Here is a 23,695-nt window from a genome sequence, read left to right as displayed (position 1 = left end):
GGGGGGGGGGGGGGGGGGGGGCGGAAGAAAGTAAGGGGGATGGAGGAGCGGGAGTGAACGGTGATAGAGGAAGAATGGACGATGAAGAAGTGGGCCGGGGGAGAAGAAGAGAATTGATGAAGCAAAAATGGAAAAGGGGGGTTGCAGGTTTGTCAAATCGAGCCCATCAGGGACAAGTAGATTCAATTTGAGTAAACCGCCCGCGGGCCTCCCCATTCTATTGAAAGACGGAAGAAAAAACGGGGTTTGACAAGAGTAGGATTTTTGGTCGAGCGAGTCGAGTGGAGACGACTGGGGGGCTCGCAAAGAATCTGGTGGCGGAAGAATCGTCGGTTCTATTGTTGGCAATGCTGATATTGTGGAGCGGAGGATTGATTTGGTACGGGAGCCGTTCGTCTCTTAACAGACAAAGGCCAAATCGACTCCCGTGGATGAAAAAGGGCCTTTCTGGACCATTTCGATGCGATGGAGGAAAAAAAAGGAGGAAAATAAAGAGAAGACCGCTATGTGGGGGAAAACCACACGTCAGGCCAGACCAAACGAGCGTAAAAACGCCGTCTTCGGTCGATGAACGGTGAGGTTTAAATGGTGAGAGTGGTGTTTGTACAGTGGAAGCCAAGGTTACGTTCTTATGTGATGCTTGGTAATGACGGCGACGACGATGATGATTGGGTGGAAAAGATGCTTGTTGTGCCAAATGATGCCTGCTGAAAAGTGCCGTTTGAATTTTGAAGGGAAAAAGAGGCGAAGAATCCAGTGCAAAACAAGAGGAAGGAGGAAAGACCAAGAAAACAACAGCCCCGAAGCCCAGTGCTATGCCCATTCAAAGATCCAAGTTGGACGCCGTTCGAAGATGCAAAAGATGACCAGTGAAAGACGCCTTGCTTAGCCCAAACACAAAATCAAAATTTGTTTGCCGCAGAGTTCGTTGCTCCTTGTGCCCGAAATTCCGCGGCCAAGAGAACTGCAACGACGACGGAAGAGGAAAGATATCTCACTTTGAGCTCTTGGTCTCAAATTTCGCGTCGGGCAGCTCCGGCGTGGAGTACTGTGATTCGGCGTAACCAGCCTTGGCACTGGCATGATCATGGCCATTGTGGAGGTGCTGAGAATGGTGACTGTGTCCGTGGTGGTGATGTTGATGCTGGTTCAGAGGAGGTTCTGGCGGGTAGCTTCCAGGAGTGTTGTGCGGCATGGGAGGCAAGTCGTCGTCATGTACGTCGTCGTAATGATACTCGCCATCGTAGTACTCGTCGTCCTCGACCGTATCATCATAGTGCTGACCTCCACCTCCGTGGTTCGAGACCTGATGATTCCCACCGGCAACATGCCCAGCATCCTTGTTGTGACCAGCACTGCCGTTGTTCTTCTTGCTCCCTTTCTTTCCCTTTCTGCCTTTCATCTTCGCCTTCTCCAACAACCGTCTACGCTCAGCTAGTCTCTTCCGTTCCGCCTGGTCCTTCTTTTCGTAGTCCCATATCAGCGCGAAAGGCTGCTTCCCAAAGATGGCCTCGTACTCGCAAAACTCGCATATCCAGATGTCCTCGCGCTTCGGGGGGTTTTGATAGTTCTGGTATTCCTTTTGCAGCCTGCGCTGGCGTGCGGCAATGTCAAACGTTCGCGCTCGGCTACGCGGTTTGCGAGGTTTCGATGGGGGCGGCGGATGCTGCTGTTGCCCTGCATTCTGACTCGTACTTTGTGGAGGTGGAGGAGGAGCTGCGGCTCCGGCAGTGGTTGCAGATTGTGAAATGGGCTGTTGGGCTGTCTGCAAAGGGTAGCTGCCCGGTATCGAAGGAGGAGTCGGTACGCCATTCGGACTTGTTTGCGAGCCACGGGGCCGGCTGGTCACCTTTGCGGAAGGCGGGGGACATGATGACGGACCTGACGGGGCTTGACCGCCGGGCCACACGGGCCTGTTCTCGCCACCCTCTGGTGTGAAGGTGAAGTCCGTTTTTTGCGGCGGTGACTTCGATGCGTGCTGCTGAAGCATGCTGACGTTTTCCTGCCCTTTTGCGCCGGGCGTCGAAGGCATATTTTGGGCAGCGTTTGCAATGGCGGCGGAAATGATACCTGGTTCGCTGGAAACGGGAGCTGTAGCAGCACATGTCTGTGTTAGTTAAACTCAACTAGGCATGACCAAAGCCGATGTCAAAACAAAAAGAAAAAGAAAAAAAAAGGAGGAGGGGGGGGGGAAGATATATGTGGATAAAGCGTTCGGGGTCGCATTCATGAACGAAGGATGGGGGAACATGGTGTCTTCAAACACCTCTCTTGGTCGGGGACATTGGGGAGAGAAGGGAAGAAGGAAAAAAAGAGCACGACGTGCCTGTCTTTCCGTACTGCTGGTAGCTGTTGGGGACCTTGTGTGAAGCAGGCGCATTTAAGCCATTCGTCGACGCACCTAAGGGTCTCCTATCTAGCGAACCACGCCCCGATCTGCTAAATCTTCCTCGGCCCGGACCTGACAAGGTCGAAGGGACCGCTGTGATGCCTCCAGGCGAGTTGTGTGCATACGCATACGAGGTACCGGCGTGTCCTCCTGACGTTCCTGTCGCCTCGTCTTGGTCGTCGTTGGAGCCGTCGCGCGACGATAGCGAGATCTTGGCCAGGTCTGTCGATAGCGAGTTCGAAGGGCCGTGGCCACCACCTCCCATGCCGGACTGGGGTATTTTCCGCTTCTTCTTATTGCTCATATTCTCGATCGAATCGTAGCCGTCGGCAGATGTCGGAGACCCTATTACCAAAGAAATTCTTAGCCTCAATCTTCTTTATCTTTGTCTCTCGCAAAACATCTCCTGATAACGATGGCGGCTTTGCCAATGTTGACACAAATGCAGCAGGTTGTGCATGTGTGCATGTGTGCATGTGGGATGGTGGTGGTTGTGTGGGTACGCGAGAGTGCTATTACCATAATAGTCTCCATCTCTCCGAGTGATCTGAAGAGAGTCGGGTGAGAACTGCATGGTTGGCAACCTCTCCTCATCGTCCTCGTCGGCGTCGCTGTCGACCTCCGAGTGCTCATGCCCACAGTCCACGCAGTGGACCTGCTCCTGGCTTCCCGCCCGCAGTCCTCGCCGCTGCACCTGCACCTGAGTCGCGTCGCTTCCCTCCTGCACATAGGGATACTGGAAGATTGGTGACGAGCTCTGCGGCTCAGGCGGGAAGTCGATTGAGGCAGCGTGCTCGGCGGAGAGGCGGTCGCGCAAGCGGCGCTTGGGCATGGGACGTATGGGGCGGCCTGGGTAGACGGGCGAGGTCGTGTCTGGCGTGGGCGAGGGTCGCAGCGGAGGAGAGGCTGGCCAAGGGTACGCACCGGCTGTAAGGCCTGTGTGAGTAACAGATACTCCGTTGGACATGATGGCAGTATGCGGGTTGTTGAAGCTCGTGCTGACAAACGGCGGATCCAAGATGCCCGGAGAGGGGTTGTTTGGTTTGTTGGACCGTCGTTGACAACAACGATGGGAACCAGGTCAAAAAAAAAAAGAAAAAAAACAACGAGGGCGACGGCAAGGCTGGATGGGATGGATGGTGAATGTTGCGAGGCCAACTTACCTGCTGTGGCCATGACGACGTGGTCGATGGCGGGAAGAGGGATGCAGTAGAACGCTCAGAGAAGCCAAAGGAAGAGATACCGCACGACAAGCAATCAATAACGATGGCCGTCCTCTCCTCGTCTCTCTAGACGTCTCTATCGCGCGGTTCTTCTATCTCTTTCTCTCTCTCTGTCTCTCTCTCTCTCTCCTCCTCTCTCTTTCTGCCTCTCTTCTCTCTCCACACACGCTCGCTCTCTCGCTCTCACACTTTTCTCTCCTTTTCTAGTTGCTGCAAAGAAACGAACCGATGTCGGAGGACGGCGGTGGTGTATGCAAGTTAGGGACGTTGGGTTGAGGATTTTGCCGAGCTCTCTGGAGAGAAAGGGCAGCGTCTGTCAGTACACGCAGCCAAGCACAGCACACATGTGCCGGGCCAGAACGAGGGCAGGGAAACGAGGACGGGGCCGGAAAGGAGGCCAGTCACGGCAGATGAACAGAGCCGGGAGGGTGCAGAGCAGGCGTGAGGGGAGGAAGAGTACCGGGGATGGGATGGGCTTGTGAGATTGGAGTCTGATGGGGGAACAGAACAGATTGTGCGGGTGGTCTGGTGGTTTGGAAATGCACACGGGCATTTGCTGTTGGCAGCGCACGAATGAGCGAACGTGGCAGCGCGTGGAGCAAGAGAGGAGGCGCCGGACGCTTGGGCGCCGTAGACGGGACTCACACACGCACTCGCCCAGGGACACAGCGCACACACGCAGCGCTCGTCCGGCACGCACTCGCGCAGAGCTCGTCCAGCACGCGCCCCCGCTGCGCCTTCTTTCCTGTTCTCTGCGCTTCTGCCTCTCGTGGCCTCGCCCGTCGCGCGCCGAGGAAGCCACCGCCCAGCGACGCCCGCGACGCCCGCGACGCCCGAAACCCTCGCCCTCGCCCTCGCCCCCGCCCGCGCCCACGCCCACGCCAGCGGTGCGGATGCCGGCCGAACCCAGCGGCTTGGGCGCTCACCCGCTCTCTGCACCGCGACCGCCCCCCGGCGCAGCGGCTGCTCAGCGCATCCATGCACCCGCCCACCGCGACCTGCGCTGGTCTTCTGGAGTCCGACGTCTGGATTCGATCCGCTTCTCTCCCTTCCCTTGGTGCGCCCGTGCAAAACCCATCTCCTGCTTTCTCGTCTTCCCCATTTGCTTCCATCCTCCCCTCCCTCAGACCCCAAACGCTTGCTTCCTCCTTTGCCCATGCAACCGTCGTTTTGAGACGAGCCGGTGCTGCTACCCGTTTGCGTGGGCCGTGCTACCACTTGCCTTGAATCTGTTGCGCTTGCTGTGCCTCACTACTCTGCTCTGGCTTCTGTTTCTGGTCTTTTCTTTTCTTTGCTTTGCTTTGCTATGCCACACCCTGTGATCGTCTAGTTCGACGGCAGCGATGCAAACAACCTGTCCCTCGTTGAGCGTGCCGCCAATAATCTCCCCCAAAAGAACCGTCATGCGATGCTACGCACGCTGTCTCGGTGGTCCACCTGCCTTGTCTCGTTTCAGGACAGAACGTGGTGTGTCGTCATCACCTCCGACCACGCCTGTTTCGCTCCCACTTCGGACTCGCGTTCTCCTTTCTGCCCGACCTTCCACTCCCAGCGCGACCTGTCAAAAGCTGCGTTCGCCGTCGTCACTTTGAAACGGCGTGCCTGCGTCGAGCAGTCCGCTCTCACCCTTTTCCCTCTTGCTGGCGTCGTGTGCATAGCCTGCGTTCGTGCTAGACCGTCTCCCGCCGCGAAGGAGCCGCTCCACACGCCCATCGGCCCTTTTTCCATTCCATCCTCTCGCGCAATGTCGTGATGCTCACGTGCTAGGCGCCTGCCGCTCAGATCGGATCTCGCTTGCCCACATCCTCGCCTTTGCATGGCCCTGGAAAAGCAGTCGTGGATGCCATCTCCGCTGGCTGGGAAAATCCTCAGCTTCGCTCCAGATTTTGGTGTGGCAGAGTGGCACGTCTTTGCTCTGCCGGATCGCTCGTCTACGCTTCGGTACATGGGTTCAACTCGGCAACGTCAACATCTCAACCCCCGCATTCGAGGGGTAACTAGAGCCCAGCCTGTTCGCGCTCCGCAAGTGCAGCGGAGAGAAGCGACTATATACTCATGCCTTATGTTCGTGAAGCGCTCTGTAAGCCGGCGCGGCGTCTTTGCCTTGCGAAAATTCGACCCGTTCCCTTAGGATTCCTTCTCCATCGTAGCCGTGCACATAACTAATAGAGCTGCCCATTAACTTGCCACCGTTCGCACCATGGCCACTGGCACACAGGCGCCCTTCAAGATCGAAGGCAAAAGAGCGTGGATCTCGGGCGCCGGATCCGGTAGGGCCGAACCATCTCACTGCGTCGCCATCCCGTCGCGAGCAGAAGAAGAAAAGAGAGACGTCGTGAATCTGATCATCGTTCAGGTATCAACTACTGCCTAGCCAAGCAGCTGCTCGAAAGAAACTGCTCCGTCCTCATCGCGGATCTGTCTCTGCGCCCCGAAGCGCAGGACCTGGTCGACAAGTACTCTTCCCGCAGCGGGCCCAGGGCCGTCTTCCACAAGACAGACGTGGCCGACTGGACCCAACTCCAGGCCTCGTTCGAGGCCGCAAAGAAGGAGTTTGGCGGCCTCGACATCGTCGGCCCCGGCGCGGGCGTGTTCGAAGAGCCCTGGAGCAACTTCTGGATCCCGCCGGGCTCCAAGGGGACGCGCGACACGATCGAGAGCAGCCGGTACAAGACGCTCGACATCAACATCACGCACCCCGTTCGCGTCACGCAGATGGCCATCTCGGAATTCCTCAACCCCCAGGACCCGGCCGACAAGGTCAGCCCCGCGAACCCGAAGCGCGTCATCCTGACGAGCAGCATCGCCGGCCAGGCGTTCGGCATCCCCTATCCGCTGTACTTCACCAGCAAGCACGCCATCAGCGGCTTTGCGCGCAGCATGGGCGGGCTCGAGGCGCCCCTGGGCATCCGCGTCAACTGCGTCGCTCCCGGCATCGTGAGGACGCCGCTCTGGCTCGACCATGCGGAAAAGCTCAAGATCATCGACGAGGAGACGGACACATGGTGAGTGCAATCAATACAACCTTCCCCCCTTTTCTCCCTTTCCTATTCGTCCTCGATGTCTCTCCAACCCCGTCGGCGGCAAGCCTCTGGCTAACGCCCGCGTCTCTCTCCCTCGCAGGGTCACTCCCGAAGAGGTCGCCGAGCAGATGATCCGCCTGCTCGAGGACCCAGAGCTGCCTGGCGGCACCATCTTGGAGGTCGCCCATCAGAAGTCGAGGATCGTACCCCCATTCATGAACCCTGGCCCGTCCGGCGTAGGCTTGAGCACGTCGCGCGCCGACCAAGCCGAGGCCGAAACGCTCCAGCAGGTCACCGCGCCGGGATGGGGGAAGGTGTGATGGACGCGGCGGAACAAGGCGCCCCTCCAGTGGGGAAGACGACAGGTTTGCAGATTCGTGGCGACGCGACGAGTGAGAAGAGGCTCGGGCAAGAAATATGCTGTGTCATGTCTACGTGAAGATGGTTACGACGCGATTCGGAAGAAAGATCATCTTGAGATTCGCTTGCCAAATCTCATCACCTTTGCCATTTCTTGGCGGTCCAGTTACATGGCGTTTCTCCCAACCTGTCTTCTTTCCTTCCCCTCCCCTTATCGCTCGTGAACACTCTTCTAAACAATTCCGCAACCATCGTACGTGCCGCTTCGTTCGGCGCAGACCACACCGACCGTGACGTCAGTTTTTTGCCATTGCCTGGCGGCGCCCGAAGGTCGCCACGCCACCCTGCACTCGAAACCTCGTCTGGAACGATTCTCCGGACTGAGGCGAGAGTGTCAAGATCAGGCCATCTTGCGCTGCAGCAGCATCTCGTGCGGGAACTGTGGAGCCCAGATCGGGACTTTCCTCCAAGCGCGGCGCCCGTACCAGCCCACGAAAGCGTTTGCGCGAGAAGCGCCATGAGGAAGCGGCATAAGGAAGAGGGGGGGGAAAAAAATGTGCTGGGTTATTGGGAGCGCGCAGGCGCAACTCTGGCGTTCGAGGAACAGCATCTGACACTGACGCATGCGAACAGGAGTAGAACGCGCTAAGAGTGGGCGCGATGATGCGTGGTACCCGTTCATGCCGTCTTGTCGCACGAAAAGAGCGTGCAGGTTGTTGCATCTCTGCTACTATTCTCGGCTGCGCGTCTCTCTCTCTCTGTCTGCAACGAAATACGGGACTCAAACGGCCTCTCAGCGACCTCGTGGTCCTCAGCCGCACGTTTTCCCCAGCGCTAGCGCCCGTTGGGTTCGACTACGCTTGCCTGATCGGGCCTCGTGCTCACTGCGACGCTCATCGATCCTCCCGTGCTAGACTGTAGCGCGAACCAGATCCTTTTCGCAGATACGTTGCAGCAGCATGTCGGACCAGCTCGTCTTTGTCTCTTCGACTCTACCATAGGGCAAAGACGGGTGGACCGGAGCGACGAAAAGGAGACGCAAAATTGCGACGTTCCTTTTTGGCTTGACGGGTGTTTTTTTTTTTCGGGGGGGCGTCCGTCCAATCGTTCGCTGAGAGCGGTCCCAGCTTCAACAAACGTCTTACGCCTTCACGCACGCTTGCCAACGAGAAAGAATGGATGTGTTGGACCTGCCGCTTTCGGATGCTGGAAGCTTTTCTAGCTGCTTGCAGAATGGAGCAATGTGCCAGTTTTCTTTCGCGAGTATCTCTGCGCGAAGGCAGTCGTGTTGAATTGGACGACCTCTGTGTATAAAAGAATAATGTTCCTCGTGCCCTCTTGTGACCATGCATCGCTCGTCAACATCAAGCGCTCGACTTCGCCCTCGAAACAGACATAAAGACGCTCCCGGCTCTGCCTCATCTTTAAACTCGCCTCGAACACATTGGGGACCTCCCACCAGACCCCCTTCATCAATGCATCGCCAGCCTGGCCGCGCAGCAGCGACGCCGAAAAAAAGCATGGGCGCGGCCACATCCAACGCGCCGAGTGATTCTCCAGGCCGTTCAAAACCAGTCGTCGGAGCGAGGTCTGGACAGACTGCTTCTGAGGCTTATCGATGCCCTCACGGCGGCAGTCTGTCGTGTTTTCTCTCGAGAAGATACTGCTATGAGCTGCGTTATCTCGAGGCCCAGCTGGGCTCGCGGACGAAGAACGGGGTCCCTCGCTGAATCTTCATAGCTCAGCCTTTCAACTGCTGGCCGCGCGTGAAAGCACGGAGCCGATCTATCAAGCTCGGCTCATCCGTCGCGAGACGTTCGGCCATGGTTTACTGGCGCTTTGTTTAGGGTTCACCGAGCCAGCGATGGCGAGGCCTTGCGCAGCGCGGACTTTTTTCTATCTGGCTAGGCTCTGTGGTGCTCTATATGGCCGCTTCATACTTCTCATAATCCAATTACGAGTTCATGGATTGGGCCCAGACCGACGGGTTCGCTATCAGGGCTCTTCTTGTTCTTGGTTTGCTCAATTCTAGAAATCGTCATTTCGGAGCATAGCTGTGGACTTGACCTTTGTTCAAGATCAGTGGGCTTGCCGTGTCGAAGGCGGCACGGTCCTTGTACCTTTCGTTCGGTCCTCTGTACGCTGCGATGCGAGCCATTTGGCGCAGCTATTTTTCAAGTGGGTAAAAGGTCTGTTACGTGGACAGTTTGGATTCAAAGAAGCTAAGTGCTATCTTGCGAACGAGTGCTGGAAAGCTTCGACTCATGTAGAGACTTTGCTGCCTCATGCATACCGAGATCGCACACAATTCGGCGCGTACAACGACTGAGGACAAAACCATTTGATTGCTGAGCAGAGTTATCGACGGTGCAATTTGGCGAGAATTTTCGTGGTAGAAGATGTTCTATAAGATTTTGATAAGGACACGAATTTAAGTCGTCCGAATTTCTGCCAATGTTAGTATAGGTAGACAAGGACTGAGTTCCACAGGGTCAAAATAGTTCAAGTTTTTCTCTCATATCAGGAACGTATGCTTGCCGCAAATATACAAAGCTTACATTACGGAGAAGGCTATTGGGAGATTTGAAGGATAGGATTCAAAAGCTCTGCCTTTTCGTTGTTTTAGTGCGCTAAAGTTTGAAAGCGACACAAGTAACAGTTCAGTCGATAGCTAACGGAACGATCTTAAGACTGACGACGCCGTCCCTGTCTTAAGCGTAATGTAAGGATTAGTGCTCCGAATCATGGGGACCTCGTCATTTGACAAAGAATCAAAAATATCAAGAGCTTAGAAAAGTGAAATTAACACGGCTCTTTTCAGAGGCATATATCCTAAATTCGCTCCGGTTCACGCCCTTCTTTAGCTGATCGACAGACGGGTTCCTGAACGGGCATATTGGGCCAAATAGCTGTGAACATGGGCCACCGGAAACGCAGGGACCGCAAGATGAGAGATCTTACAAGCTGGTCATCATCCAGACGTATTCGACCGAGACTTCAGTGGTGAGCACCGGCGGTGAATGCATAGTTCTGCCGAACTCTGTTGCTAATCTTCACTGAGGTCTCCTTCTAACGAATGCTTGCGTAAAAAAATCACGTGGTTGAACGCACCGTTGTGAATCTTTTTCACGCGAGCATTCATCGAAAAGAGACCGGTAGTGATGGTCTCCTCTTTACCTGGATTGGCTAGCTTGGTCTCTACCTTAAGCTTTTATATCATTGTTGCGATGCCCTACTGTAGTGAGAGACCTCATGGTTCTGATCAAGGTTCAACTTTTGGCCAACACCTAGCCAGCTCGGGCGTGAACAGCTTTTCAGGCAAGAAAGCCGGACCGGCCCATGTCCGCATTCAAAATCTTTGCGCGGGTTTCTCGTCGGCCCAGCAGCATCGCAGCTCTCAGCAGCCAGAACTTGCCTCCACGCGTTTGCAGAGATCGCGCCATTCCTGGCAGTGGCTTTTGAAAAAGACAAACTAGTTGAACGCGCGAACGGCGACTCCCGCAGACCTTGTTGGGTTCATGCGTGCTGTAGAAACACTTGGCGTACCTTTGATCTGTCTCGCTGTTTGTGAAGAAATGGGTTTGTCATCTCAGCGCTGAAACTCGAGCGACGGAGTCACCAGATACACACTTGCAGGTGGTTTAGAACATGCACCCAAAGCCCAGCACTCCACAAGACATATTCATTACAGGTTCTTCCCTCGCCGAGTTTACCGACCGACTGGAGTTTCCTATCCACTGGCTGGTGCATTAGTGAAATTATCGTCTCATCTAGCGTCGACTACCCATCAAGCTGGGTGTCCAGATAATGAATGCAGAGACTTGGAAGACACGATGCCACGAACTCCTGAAGATTGCTGACGAAATATATGGATAGTTCGTTATCGCAATCGCAATAGGATTGATTCTACGAGCCGGATTGCCCTGATGCCAACACTGGGCACTTCGACTTGATGAGCACGATGAATATGACGAATTCTCAATGGCTAGGAATAAGGCCGAAGAAATTTTGTTACCTCGCGATTCTAGCCAAAGCATCAACGGGAGAATTTCTTTTTAATCGTTTCCATGTTCGCATAAATTCAGGAGGGTTCACGTTCGAGAAGTTAGAGGAATGCTATATGAACACTTTGATGAGAGATTGGGCAGGGTCGAGCATATCTTTCTCATTTTCTTCCTCGGAAGCCAAGACCGGGCTTCAGAAATCAAGGATCAGCAAGCCTTGAGACAAGCAGCAGCAGAGCCAAGGAATGACGGTCATTTCACAAAATGCAGAGGCAGGATCACGGTTAAGCCATTGCTTGCTGCACGTGTGGAACTGGCTTGTGTGCGCTTTTCCTAATCAGGCAGTTGATGGTGGCTAAAGCCTGATAATCCAGATGATCTTCCAGGGCTGGCTGGCTGCAACCTCTGCGTTCGGGAAGCCAAAAACGACGGACAAACAGAACGTGCAGCTGATATCATTGCTGAGTGACGGAATGTCGTGTATATATATCCCGTCCCTTCACATCGGCCGGTATCCTTCCAGCCGCAAGCCGCACGCAGGGGACATTTATCCACGCAGCTATGTTTGTCCTTCCCGTGTCCTTGATAATTGCTGTTAGCGCAACCTCAGTACTTGCTTGCAATGATTGTTATGGCTCGTCCAACGATGTGGTGCTCACTCGGCGCGTTAAACGTATGCAGCCGGATGCATTGGGCGCTACGACCGGTCCGAAAGGGCCTCTAGAATGGGGGCAGATCAACTTTTTACACACTACAGATACTCATGGTTGGCTTGAAGGTGGGTGGCGAATGTTTTCCAGTCATATATGCATTAAACTATTCAAAAGCATTATGCAATTGCGAATAAAAGAGATACTGATATGATATCTCAAGGCCATCTCAAGGAAAGGAATTACGGTGCAGACTGGGGTGACTTTGCCTCGTTCACAAAATCAATGAAATCCAAGGCCAGGCATCTTGGTGTTGACTTATTGTTGATCGACACTGGCGTAAGCTTTACCGCTGTGCGCTGTATTTTCTAGCCTAATCTCAATGGATAAGGATTTGCATGATGGAGCTGGCTTGAGCGACGCCACAGATCCTAATGGACTAATCTCAAATCCGATCTGGGAAAATATTGATTGTGGTGAGATTGCTTTTCATGCCGCTACAAGACGCGTGCTAATTGTATCTATAGAGTCCATCCGTCTCAATGACATTATAACGACTATTTGAAGTTTTTTGAGACGCCGACAAGATTAAAATCATTCATGGGCCTCTCTGAGCGGAATTGAAATACATTGCAAACAGATTTTTAATTCCAACAAAAGCTGACCAGGTGCAAAGATGATCTGCTTACTATCGGGAATCACGAACTATACGTCTCTGAAATTGCGTTCGAGCATTTCAACCAATTTTCAAAGGTATATGGTGATCGATACGTGAACAGTAACGTCAAGATCTTGAATCAGACCTCTGGGAAATATGAAACACCAGGTGTCCAGTACCGCTACTTCACCACAGAGCGAGGCTTGCGGATCATGGCCTTTGGGGTGCTCTTCGATTTCACGGGCAACTCAAACGCGTCTCAAATTACGAAAGCGGCCGCAATGGTGAAAGAGCAATGGTTTATCGATGCTGTGAACTACAAAGATCCAATTGACATGTTTATTGTCATTGGCCATAACCCTGTACGCACCAATGCGAGCACAAGCACATTAGGCACGGTGTATCAAGCTATTCGAGCTGGGAAGCCCGACACGCCTGTCCAATTCTTTGGGGGTCATACGCATATCCGGGACTTCTTCGTCTACGATAACAAAGCCACGGGCATCGAGTCAGGACGATACTGTGAGACTCTTGGTTGGGTTGCCATTGATGGTCTTGACGTCGATTGCTACAAAAAGCCACTTCCGTCAGGTTTACCCACTCCTACCCAGAGTGCTGTTGTGGTGGCAACCGGGAAAGCCGCAGCAAATTTGTCATTGTCTACGAGTCCATCAAGTCTGAAGTATGCACGCCGCTACCTTGACTGGAACCGCTTGACATTTGCATTTCATGCCACTGGGTCTCAAGATGGCACGTTCGACACTCAAAATGGCAAAGCGGTAACTGCGACCATTTCTGGAGCTCGAAATCAACTCAATTTGACAGAACTTTACGGCTGTGCTCCACAGACATACTGCATGTATTGTAAGCCGTTTGGTGATCCCGGCAATATTTATACTCTTATTCCAACCGCACTGGCTGCAACAGTGGTCAACCAAACCCGAAAGGATACTCCGCGCTTCATCATCATCAACACTGGCAGTATCAGATTCGACCTCGTCCAAGGTCCTTTCACGAAGGACGATAGCTTCATTGTAAGCCCTTTTACCGATGCATTCCAGTATATCCAAGATGTGCCATACAGTCAAGCAAGCAAAGTGCTTGGAATTCTGAATGCTGGTCCATTCCAAAAGCGTGATCTTGTAACCTCGAATTTTGGCTTCGACAGCATGCGGACGCTGGGTGTTGAGTCCCAGTGTATCGACCCCCCAATCACACACGATCATATTGGGAAGCGAAGTTACCCGGGAGGTAGTCTTATTCGCAGACAAACTAGCGAAACGCCAGGCTACACCACCACTGATGACTTTGGGACGAACGGCGACGATACTCCCCACAGCAAAATCCCAACATACACGATGCCGAACGATATTCAAGCAAATGCCTCGATGCCAACCGATGGCAGTACCCCTGAGACAGTTGACTTGATATTCCTGGACTTCATTGCCAGCTACGTCTTAAATGCTCTTAATAGCGTCGGCGGTAGCTTTACAAAATCAGATATTGGTTATTATATGGATCCCAGTTTTACCACAAATTCGTACTTGCAGGAGTACGCGAAGACAGCTTGGCAGCAGAATATGCCTAATTGTCCTGTTGGTCAAGGGGTTGGATCATAGATTCGAGAAAAAATCTACCAATGTCTCAGAAGTGCCGTGTTCAGTTACCACTTTGGCGAATATTGTGTACATTGAGAGCCAGAATAAAAAAAACCGTGGATTCCAAATTGCGGAATTCGTTCCGGTCAGTGCTTTGTCAGCCCGTGTTTCCAAGTTCTTTCACGACACTGATATTAATCTATGCGAGTTGCACGTCGACTTGTAAGTTTTCCTCCTTGCTTTCATATTCAGTATCAAACATCGCAGAAAGATATGGCCTTAACGGAAGTGCATCGCGAAGGAACAAATGACGGATGGCATGGAAAGATTACGTCTAACGGCGAATTTGAGCCAGCCAAAGACAGATATCACCTATACATCGGTTAGGATCCAGACATAATTGATAGATTGAGCCGCAAAAATTAACCGCGTAACGCAGGGCTTTTCTGCCCATTCGCCCATAGAGTCAATCTTGTAAGGCACATAAAGGGACTCCAGGACCTCATTCCATTATCGATTGTAAAACCATATCCGAAAGGCGATGAAAAAGGCTGGCCTGGATGGTGCTTCCCAAAAACCGATGAAGAATATCCTGGTGCGACTGTGGATCATCTGTTCGGAAGCGAGTACTTGCACGAAATATACTTCCGAGCAGATAAAGGTTACAAGGGCAGATATTCGGTGCCTTTGCTCTGGGACAAGAAAAATAATGTGGCTGTCAGCAATGTATGGCATTGGGATCTTCCATCACATAAGTTATGTCTAAATTTTTACAGGAAAGTGCTGAGATGCTTCGCTGGTTGCCAATGGCATTCAATCCCTTGCTCCCTTCAGAAAAAGCAAGCATTGACCTATATCCGATGCAACATAGAGAAGCCATCGACCGCATCAGTGATTGGATACAGCGTGATCTCAACACAGGTGTTTACAAAGCTGGGTTTGCTCCGGATCAAACAACGTACGATAAGAACGTCGTTCCTGTGTTCGGAGCACTTAACAAAATTGAGGAACTGCTTGCCGCTGGTGGTGGACCGTTCTTTCTAGGCAAGGACATGACAGAGTTGGATCTCAGGCTCTACCCAACAATCATCCGCTTTGACACAGTCTATGTTCAGCATTTTAAGTGTAACTTGGGCACTATAAGACATGATTATCCACAGATTCACAATTGGCTCAAGCATCTGTACTGGAACGTGCCAGGATTCAAAGAGACGACGGACTTCAAGCACATCAAAGAAAACTACACGAAATCACATTTTGACGTGAACCCAAAGGCTATTACACCTATGGGCCCGTACCCTGACATCGAAGAAGGATTTGAAGTTGATTTTAGTAAAGTTCCTATTGGTACGGTGAAATTGCAAGCAGTAATCGACTACCAAAAAAGCTTACCGTAGGTGCGCCTTATGAATTATTATGCGGTATCCTCGCCGGATACAAAGAAATACACTAATTTCCATTCCATTGCTAGATTATCTCAAGAATGAAGATAAGTAAAATTTTGAATCCTGAATTTGAACTACATTTCATAGTTTTGTTTAATTTCAGCGATTGAGCTTTGCTTCCGGTTGCATTAGTTGCAAGGATATATATAACCAGAAGCTATCTACCCACAGCACCAAATCTCGAGGTTATCAAGAAAGCCCAAGAGCCAAGCGCAAGCCATTGGATGGACTTTTTCAACAGTCTCCCAAGTCACGTGAAGTGTGAAAAGGAGGACAAATGCACCTGAGTCTTCTCCCATCCTTTGAATTTAATATTCAACAGTGCGACATTATGAGCACCTGCAGAGAATTTCTCCAAAAAATTTATGCTTTAACATGTATGGTCATAGTAATCAAAATGCATCTTATAACTCACAATGTTTTCAACTTGCTCTAATAACCTTAGATCTGAATTTAACGGTGTAATAGAACGTTTAGAAGTCAACATGCACTCTGATTATACGAGGGTCTGTTGTATTTGTGTATTTTGGGCATGTTGTTCTCTGACGGCAGACTACAAAAGACCAGCGGATCCATTGCCACAGTGGAATCATCCAAGCGGAATTGACTGCAGGTACCCACTCAAGTATATGCTGACATGCTTAGGAATTTCACATGGTTGTGGCCCAGAGGCTTGATTTCCAACGTTAATTATTCCGAAAATCCGTCTCAATCCTATCTTTGTTTTACCGAAGTTTAGGTGGTTAGAACTAAGCTACTTATGGAAGAAGCATCAACCCGTTGAGGAAAGGATTACTGATCTGATCTGATACTTTGCGACCGTGCGGGGGGCTGATTACATTATCTCCCATTGTGCCGCTAAAACCAGCCAATAGATGTAGATTCTCAGGCTGTGGACTCATACATATAGATCCACGGCTTTCTCACAGCGATGTATGACTCCTAACACTAATAATCGGAAATGTGCTCTCCGGATTACAAAGCTACGTTCCTTTGTCATTCGTAGACATTGCGTTGGGGCGTGATTGTTCAGAGCGCTGTGCGTATCGCCATGGCGTAGGTACCGGGGTGTCAAATTACTGGATCAGGCAATCAATGGCATGTGTAGATTCATAGGGTCAGCATTCTGAGGAAAGTATTTGAGTAGACGAAACGGTCACTCACGTCGAATATCCTTTCATTCATCTGTAAATCATAGTCCCTAAACAGTCTTATATATCCAGTCTCAGAAAAATAGTGCTCGAACTAATTTTCATCTCGGATGGCCAACGTAATTAGAGATTCATTTATTGGGCAGTTGCTCCGAATTGCCAGCGGGAATCGAGTCTTCCTTTATCCAGAAGAAAAACCTGGTTTCAGATGGGCGCCTTTGGTAATATGAAAACACCTCAAATCTATGTAAACGCTAATTGAATGAAGGATGAATTACTTGCAAAAAAATATAATGAAAACCCCGAAGAAGTCGCTGATGGGAGCGTCAAAAATGATGTTGAATCAGTGAGCGACAGTGGAGACAAAGATACTGAGAAAGAGGACACTGAAAGACACTTCGCACCCCTAACTACAATTCCAACAGCTGAAGACGTTGCATTGCGGAGAACAAGCACGGCACGATCCCATATCAGTCGCTCCTCGACCAGACCTTATACTCGAGAGCGTTTCGATGCGGAACAGGCGATTGCTGCAGAAAAGACAACGAGCATAGTGCTTGCGCCAACAAAAACATCTGATGGCACCATCCTAGTGGATTGGTATACCACGGATGATCCAGAGAATCCACAAAATTGGTCCCTCGGGAAGAAATGGATTGTGATGCTGCAAATGGCCGCATATTCTATGGCCGTATACGGTTCTTCATCTATGTATGCACCTGCTGAGGGTGGAGTGATGCAGGCCTTCCATGTAGGTCCCACTCCCGCTGCTCTCGGACTGGCTATGTACGTGATTGGATATGGTGTTGGTCCATTACTTTGGGCACCATTGAGTGAAATCCCAGCAATCGGACGAAACTGGGTCTGTGGTGAGTTTACCGGCGATCATGTTAAACGCGACGATCAACTGACGTTGGACAGAGTAACAATTCCTGAAATTACAGTCATGAGATGGGTAGGCTAATCGTCAAATTAAGACGCACCGACGTATTTCCTCTTCGTGATTCTTTCTATTCCCACAGCAGTAGTGAACAATTATGCTGGACTCCTTGTTCTCCGCTTCCTAACTGGTTTTTTTGGATCTCCGTTAGTATCTACTTTATTTATCTATTTGCCAATGCTGATTTTTGAAAGTTGTCTCGCGAATGGCGGCGCTTCTATTGGCGATATCTTCGGACTCCTTGATATACCTTTGTATTTAGCCACCTGGACCGTCGCGTGCTTCTGGGGACCTGGTACGTTTTCGATTGTCTCATTCATGGCATAACTGACCGTATCATAGCTATCGGCCCAGTCATAGCAGGCTTTGCTGTGCAAGAAAAAGGTTGGAGATGGGGACTTTGGGAAATTTTATGGTTAAATGCTGTAATCATGGTCATTTTCATATTTTTCTACCCAGAAACCTCCGCCGACAATATCCTTCGCCGCCGTGCAGAGCGCCTACGCAAGTTGACAGGGAACCCAAATATCAAGTCTCAATCCGAGATCAACCAAGCACAGATGAACGCCAGAGAGGTTGCCTATGATGCCCTCATCAAGCCGGTGGAGATAATGTTGAAGGACCCTGCAGTCGCATTCACGAACCTATACGTAAGTTCAGCGAATTTAAAATTGTTTTAAGCTAACAATGTGCTAGACCGCTTTGACTTATGGTATCTACTACAGCTTCTTCGAAGTTTTTCCTCTTGTTTATCCAAAAATCTACGGGTTCAACCTTGGCGAAACTGGACTTACGTTTTTGACAATTGGTGTTGGCTGTGTTATCGGAGTGACCACTTTCCTAGCATATCAGCTCGTCTATCTGATTCCTGATATCAAGAAGAACGGGTTGCGTGCACCAGAGCACCGTCTAGTTCCAGCCTTGTTTGGAGTGGTTGCACTGCCGATCGGGTACTTCATGTTCGGATGTTCGTATCTCTCTCTCAGCATATCAAATGAGTAGAGCTAACTTTGCTTTTTAGGGACTGCCCGCCACGCTGTCCACTGGATTGTCAGTTTGATCGGCGTAACCATCCTAGTTTTCGCGAACTTTTGGATCTTCCAGAGTATCTTTGTGTACTTGCCTCTATCCTATCCAAGATATGCTGCTTCACTCTTTGCCGCCAACGATCTTTCCAGGTCTTCGCTTGCTGCGGCATGCGTACTATTCTCAAGGCCGATGTTCGTCAATTTAGGAATCGGTGGAGGGGTCAGTTTGCTTGCGGGTTTAAGCTGCTTGGGTATTATTGGTATGTTCTATCTCTGGAAGTATGGTGCATGGCTGCGCAGCAAGAGCACTTTTGCAGAAAGCTACTCATAATGTGTTGAAAATCATACATGAACAAGGCAAGAGAGTAAAGTATAGATGCTAGATGATTTAAAATTCTGTTTGTGATATTGCTCTTTGCGACCCTGCAATTGCATTTTGTTTGGAGCTGGTTATTCAGGCATTTACTATTTGGCGTTTGTCAGGTGTATAATAATGAATGTTGAGCCTTTTCTTCCAAGGATGGATCAAAATGCTTTGCACGAGGTGATACCGATCCGATGCGAATAGAGGAAGTAGTTCAGCGGTATGTATCTACGCGGACTAGAAAATTTGTTCAGACTATGCACTTTCCGTGGCCTACACAAAGTCAGCAACGTGCTTCTATTATTCGATTACCAAAACTAACTATAGCTTGAAGCATTCGGTTTTTGGCAATAGCCTCATCGACGTCGCTCTGTAAGTCATCAAGTATAGGCCCATCGGTAGTCGTTCCGTTCAGACTATTTGCCTTCGCGAGTTGCAGGACCTGGATAGCCTCAAGCTATCTTGTGTGTCAGATCCTTACTGTATATACAGATAGCAGCATACCTGTGCCAAACCTCTTGTGACTTGAGCGTTTACACTTGACAAATTCATATTATTGCTTCGGACACGAGACCCGCAGTTCATGAAGCTCAAAAGATCGTCTTTAGCGACTCGAAAAAGCAAGGCATCCGGTGTTGGAGCCGCAACCAGACTTTGCATCTGACTTAGGATCGCTTTCTCGCCATTCTGCGCCATGATGTTGTAGTCAATGCCGGCTACTAGTTGCTGAATTATCGTAGACGATGTACCATTTTCCTGCCTTCTTGCAATAGCTAGATGAGCAAATGCACTTGCTTGGTTTCCATGTAATGTGTATATGATTAGAAAAATTCCTAGCATAATTCTTGACATCTCGTGCAGGTTCATGAATAAAATTTTCCTGGTTATGGAAGTTTTGAAGAAGGTATCTTTGCTTTCAAAAAAATAGCGATAAGTAAGACATGCCATCTGAGACATCCTTTGTATGTCTCGGGTTAGAGATTTACGCGTCCCAAGCTGATCGTAACGGATGTTTGTCTGCAACGCGTTTTGTTTCGAATCGAACTAGACCAGCCAATCGATAGCAACACTTTCGTAACAATATTAGTGTTAATTCAGCTGCGGATGAGATAGAACTAAATTATGATAGTTATGAGTGATATAAACCTATACTGACGATAACGATGAAACTTAGGCTTCCTGGTGATATCCGAAGAAGCTCACAGTCACATGACCATGATTTGCCACGCATCTAATCAATCTGCTTCTCAATTAGAATTTAGCGCAGACATTAGAACTAGTTCTAGCGAGGGCTGGATTCCAGGTGCACGTTCGCCCGCGGTAATGCTTCATCAAGATTGGCACAAGAAAGGATCTATGTTTGGCCACAGTGGCAGAATCACCTGCACACCATTCCTTAGCAAGCCGAAGTTGCCTAGGTGTTATCCAATGTACATCAATAAGCATGAAGAAAAGTCTGTATTTGGTCTGGCAGCATGCATGCTCTTGCGTGCTCCCCAGGAAGAACTTGCTATCTGATTCGAGATATTTCTGTACCTTATGCGGACAGAGAAAAGCAATGTGAAATTTGTCAAGACGTGGGAGATCCACATGGCTTGCTGTTCACTACTTCACAACTCACAGATACAAATTGCGTATAAGTCCCACGCACAATCAAGCCAATCACTTCTTTATATTCCTTGAAGCAAAAAGCTCGACTTCTGCTGCTATCGACCCTTACAGGTTCCATCTCGAGCACCAAGATTGTTGATGGTCATGGACGATGCAACAAAACCGATCCTATCGTTCTCACATTTCTCACGCGAACCGGTCTGGAGCGCCGTCCTACGAAGAAGAATTTGTGAATCCGAATTTCTCTGGAATTGATACGTTCAACATACTGGGTGAACTATCATTAACCTCGCCAACGTCACTAAATGGAGAATTACAACATCCATTCATACATGATTCAAACCAAAATTCTCACGCGACAAACGAGTCAGCTCATGGACAAGACTTTTTTCATCATGGTGATGCATCAAGTAATCTGAGCTTGCCTCCTGGTGAGTTTTGCTTACCCATTCCACGTGAGCTTGCTAGCATCATTTACCGTCTCATATTTCATCAGAATTGGGCTTAAGCACGCGACTTGATGACTTTCAAGAAGTGTTGATGCAATGCAGTAGTGACAAACAAGCTTAAAATTTCCAACATACGGGGTAGAAGCAAACGCCATGAAATTGGCTCAATTTTCGTCACGCAATTTCACGTGATGGACACTCGTCTTTGGCATTTGCCGTCTGCGTTTTTTGTCCGATTTGATCCAGTTGCAATGGTCTGACGATTTGACGATTTCCAGAAACATATTTTCGACAGAACGATACCTTTTGGAAGACTCTCACTGTTGCTCCCGACCAGCAAGTCCCACATCCACCGCTAACAGACAGCTCGTTGAGTTTTCTACCTCTGTTCCCTTCAAGTCAGGACATAGAACAGCAGGATGCGTTGTCTCACACGGAGCTGTACAACTATCCTCCTCCGTCCCACATTCCGTACGCGGAGAGTACAGCATCCGCTGCATCTTACAATCTGAGTCCAGCCGAAGACGAATCGTCACCGAAGCCCGCCCTTGATGAGGAGAAACGACGGCGTAATCTTGCAGCGAGCGCCAGGTTCAGACAAAAGAAGAAGTTGCATGAGCAACGTTTAGAGCAGCATACCAAGGAGCTTCGTGATAAAGCCAACAAACTTGAAGAGAGAGTTGCTCACTTAGAAAAGGAAAATGCTTTTTTGAAGGCTCTGTTGACTGACAAGGAGATAGACAATAGCTTGCAAGGTCGAAAAACATTTTATGAATATGCTACTCTAATTGCTGAGGGCGAGTTGTAGCAATCTCGAGTACCGAATAGAACAGCAAATTGGTCATCCAATCCTCGACCTGGATATTCTCCGAAGGAATGGCCTACTGACAGCAATTAATTGTTGTCCGTGCTGATATTCTTGCAACAAAACAGGAGATATATATTTCTCTTATTTTGGTGCCAGTTCAGAATGACAAATTAGACGAAGGCAAGACCAGATTGAAACACTTCAGTCAAATATAAAGACTACAATTCTTCAGTTAGAGTCTCCATCTAACATAATCATGGATTACCGTGTCAGATGTATTTTCTCATGAATCAGAGACTTTAAATTGCAATATTCAATATAGTAGGATTTTTATTTTACCCTTTATCACCAAAGAATATGCAGGAGACAGCCAAAATGAATCTTTTCTAAGGGACCAATATAAAGTCGTTATTTAATGCTGCAGAAATCATTTACAATGATTCAAGCAGCAGTGGCAACCTCAGAGTTCGCCGACAAGCCTTTTACACTCAGTGTTTGCTCTTCTTCCTTGCGTCTCTTCTCTTGTAGTGCTTGATAATTTCTGTTCATTGCATTTCGAGTGAACTCTTCTCCCGTCACAAGTGGGTATTTTTTCAATGGACCTTGAATTTTCGCGGTTTTCAGTGGCTGGTTGAAGAAGGCAATGCTATATCTCTCGCCATAATAATCGTCTGGTTCACATGGAGCTTTAACACGATGAAAAGTAGATTTGAAGCGGTCGTCGGACCAACTCATCAACTGATCACCAATATTGCAGACTACAAAAAGTAAGCAAATACTGCAAAGACCAAAAAGAAGTGAAGAAGCTCACTGATTGCATTCTTCTCCACATTAGGCTCTACTTTAGTCCATGTATCACCATAAGCAAAAGCAGTCGATACGCTTCGACCAGGACATATTTCGAGCCCAGACTGGCCAGCTTTTTGGAACAATAGGGTTATCTGACTTAGTTAGCGAGCTGTATTAGAGCAAAACAGATAAAAAAAAATGCATACAAAATCCCAGTCGCAGTGAGCTCCTGCGCGGTGATAGACTTCCCCATTTGGATTCGGAACCCGAGGGGTTTCGAAATAATGTAGTAACCTACAGACTGACTGCGAGTCTGGTTGGCGGATGTCATGTGCTTTGATAAAATAGTCATCTTCGAATCCCAAGCCGCGTGCGAAACAGATCATCAGCTTCTCGCTGACGGATTGCACTTGGTACATAAAGTTAAGCGCTTCTTCTTTAAATCCAGGTAAAATCGCTTCATCAATCCATCGACCTGATCATGGTTAGCAGCTGTATTTCAGGTCAGCGCTAATATGTTCACCATTCATTCCCTCGCCGAATTGCATTTGGTATGACTCCTTTCGATCAACTGCCCCAGTTGAGGGGCGTATCTGAGCGTTCTTCTCCCAGCCCGCATTCTCTGTTGATGAAAACGGGACTGTAGCTTTCACTTCGTCTGGCTGATTGAAGAAGCGTGCGGATTGCTCAAACATATTGTCCACCGTTGATCTTGAGATTCCATGGTCTACGATACAAAAGAACCCAACGTTCTCGGCTGCGTCGACAAGCTCCTTGGTAATCTCGTCTGTTCGAGCCTCGAAGTCGCGCAAAGATATCTCAGGTATCACACGGTCAACGTACTTGGTGGGTGCCATCGCTAATGCCTTGATATCCAGTTGCTGATCTGCAATTTTCCTTATGCAAACGTCCTTATGTTAGTCCAGGTCCTTGATTTTGTATTGGGATATCTAGATGGCTCACCCGTTCTTATATACGCCCATCTTGATAAGTTGTTGAGTTGATTGAGAATTGAGGAACAATGGCACGACGTTTCCATCGACGGGAAGCGACGGCCGAGATTGACGGCCGCGTGAATAAAGTTCTCGACCATGGTGACATTTTACAATTCAGTGAGACACGGATCATGCAAAAAGAGCACAGGGCAAAGATCCTCGTAGGCAGCACGATGTTTGATAGCACAATTGATCTGATTGGTCGTAGCG

At 49.7% G+C, this 23,695-nt stretch overlaps 8 protein-coding genes across 8 annotated transcripts; 5 read left to right on the top strand and 3 right to left on the bottom strand.

The window, feature by feature from the left end:
* Positions 1 to 19: 19 nt before the first annotated feature.
* On the bottom strand, positions 20 to 4,199 carry PV09_04357 (uncharacterized protein). The gene is made up of 4 exons (XM_016357686.1): positions 3,553 to 4,199; positions 2,909 to 3,316; positions 2,327 to 2,734; positions 20 to 2,091 (listed from the first exon to the last, which is right to left on the bottom strand). The coding sequence occupies exons 1-4, from the start codon at positions 3,563 to 3,565 to the stop codon at positions 995 to 997; spliced, it is 1,926 nt and encodes a 641-aa protein (XP_016214478.1). The 5' UTR covers positions 3,566 to 4,199; the 3' UTR covers positions 20 to 994.
* Positions 4,200 to 5,161: 962 nt separating this feature from the next.
* On the top strand, positions 5,162 to 7,182 carry PV09_04356 (uncharacterized protein). The gene is made up of 3 exons (XM_016357685.1): positions 5,162 to 5,882; positions 5,969 to 6,617; positions 6,736 to 7,182. Exons 1-3 carry the CDS (start codon positions 5,813 to 5,815, stop codon positions 6,953 to 6,955), a joined length of 939 nt encoding a protein of 312 aa, XP_016214477.1. The 5' UTR covers positions 5,162 to 5,812; the 3' UTR covers positions 6,956 to 7,182.
* A 4,378-nt stretch (positions 7,183 to 11,560) lies between these two features.
* On the top strand, positions 11,561 to 13,926 carry PV09_04355 (uncharacterized protein; the record flags this gene model as incomplete). Its single annotated transcript, XM_016357684.1, has 4 exons — positions 11,561 to 11,777; positions 11,873 to 11,988; positions 12,041 to 12,122; positions 12,326 to 13,926. The coding sequence occupies 4 exons, from the start codon at positions 11,561 to 11,563 to the stop codon at positions 13,924 to 13,926; spliced, it is 2,016 nt and encodes a 671-aa protein (XP_016214476.1).
* A 252-nt stretch (positions 13,927 to 14,178) lies between these two features.
* On the top strand, positions 14,179 to 15,302 carry PV09_04354 (uncharacterized protein; the record flags this gene model as incomplete). Its single annotated transcript, XM_016357683.1, has 3 exons — positions 14,179 to 14,287; positions 14,345 to 14,631; positions 14,682 to 15,302. The coding sequence occupies 3 exons, from the start codon at positions 14,179 to 14,181 to the stop codon at positions 15,300 to 15,302; spliced, it is 1,017 nt and encodes a 338-aa protein (XP_016214475.1).
* A 1,309-nt stretch (positions 15,303 to 16,611) lies between these two features.
* On the top strand, positions 16,612 to 18,800 carry PV09_04353 (uncharacterized protein; the record flags this gene model as incomplete). The annotated part of the gene is made up of 7 exons (XM_016357682.1): positions 16,612 to 16,722; positions 16,770 to 17,367; positions 17,479 to 17,587; positions 17,636 to 17,736; positions 17,784 to 18,091; positions 18,138 to 18,408; positions 18,463 to 18,800. The coding sequence occupies 7 exons, from the start codon at positions 16,612 to 16,614 to the stop codon at positions 18,798 to 18,800; spliced, it is 1,836 nt and encodes a 611-aa protein (XP_016214474.1).
* A 15-nt stretch (positions 18,801 to 18,815) lies between these two features.
* Positions 18,816 to 19,974, bottom strand: PV09_04352 (uncharacterized protein). The gene is made up of 3 exons (XM_016357681.1): positions 19,338 to 19,974; positions 19,156 to 19,290; positions 18,816 to 19,106 (listed from the first exon to the last, which is right to left on the bottom strand). The coding sequence occupies exons 1-3, from the start codon at positions 19,788 to 19,790 to the stop codon at positions 19,089 to 19,091; spliced, it is 606 nt and encodes a 201-aa protein (XP_016214473.1). The 5' UTR covers positions 19,791 to 19,974; the 3' UTR covers positions 18,816 to 19,088.
* Positions 19,975 to 21,084: 1,110 nt separating this feature from the next.
* On the top strand, positions 21,085 to 21,701 carry PV09_04351 (uncharacterized protein; the record flags this gene model as incomplete). Its single annotated transcript, XM_016357680.1, has 2 exons — positions 21,085 to 21,147; positions 21,207 to 21,701. 2 exons carry the CDS (start codon positions 21,085 to 21,087, stop codon positions 21,699 to 21,701), a joined length of 558 nt encoding a protein of 185 aa, XP_016214472.1.
* A 441-nt stretch (positions 21,702 to 22,142) lies between these two features.
* On the bottom strand, positions 22,143 to 23,603 carry PV09_04350 (uncharacterized protein; the record flags this gene model as incomplete). The annotated part of the gene is made up of 5 exons (XM_016357679.1): positions 23,454 to 23,603; positions 23,014 to 23,387; positions 22,697 to 22,965; positions 22,513 to 22,642; positions 22,143 to 22,459 (listed from the first exon to the last, which is right to left on the bottom strand). The coding sequence occupies exons 1-5, from the start codon at positions 23,471 to 23,473 to the stop codon at positions 22,143 to 22,145; spliced, it is 1,110 nt and encodes a 369-aa protein (XP_016214471.1). The 5' UTR covers positions 23,474 to 23,603.
* Positions 23,604 to 23,695: the final 92 nt, after the last annotated feature.

The sequence above is a fragment of the Verruconis gallopava genome (genome assembly GCF_000836295.1).
Source record: "Verruconis gallopava strain CBS 43764 unplaced genomic scaffold supercont1.12, whole genome shotgun sequence".
Classification (NCBI taxonomy): domain Eukaryota; kingdom Fungi; phylum Ascomycota; class Dothideomycetes; order Venturiales; family Sympoventuriaceae; genus Verruconis; species Verruconis gallopava.
Note: the sequence above shows the minus strand (reverse complement) of the source record. Positions and strands in the feature narration are given on the sequence as shown.

Excerpts from the sequence above, each read along its gene's own strand:
- PV09_04356 (XM_016357685.1), top strand. The coding sequence starts at position 5,813 with ATGGCCACTGGCACACAGGCGCCCTTCAAGATCGAAGGCAAAAGAGCG. Across the intron at positions 5,883-5,968 it reads GATCTCGGGCGCCGGATCCG|GTATCAACTACTGCCTAGCC; the intron begins GTAGGGCCGAAC and ends ATCATCGTTCAG. Across the intron at positions 6,618-6,735 it reads GACGAGGAGACGGACACATG|GGTCACTCCCGAAGAGGTCG; the intron begins GTGAGTGCAATC and ends TCTCCCTCGCAG.
- PV09_04352 (XM_016357681.1), bottom strand. The coding sequence starts at position 19,790 with ATGTCTCAGATGGCATGTCTTACTTATCGCTATTTTTTTGAAAGCAAA. Across the intron at positions 19,291-19,337 it reads TCACAAGAGGTTTGGCACAG|CTTGAGGCTATCCAGGTCCT; the intron begins GTATGCTGCTAT and ends CACACAAGATAG.
- PV09_04357 (XM_016357686.1), bottom strand. Across the intron at positions 2,735-2,908 it reads GAGAGATGGAGACTATTATG|GGTCTCCGACATCTGCCGAC; the intron begins GTAATAGCACTC and ends CTTTGGTAATAG. Across the intron at positions 2,092-2,326 it reads CCAGCAGTACGGAAAGACAG|CTCCCGTTTCCAGCGAACCA; the intron begins GCACGTCGTGCT and ends GTGCTGCTACAG.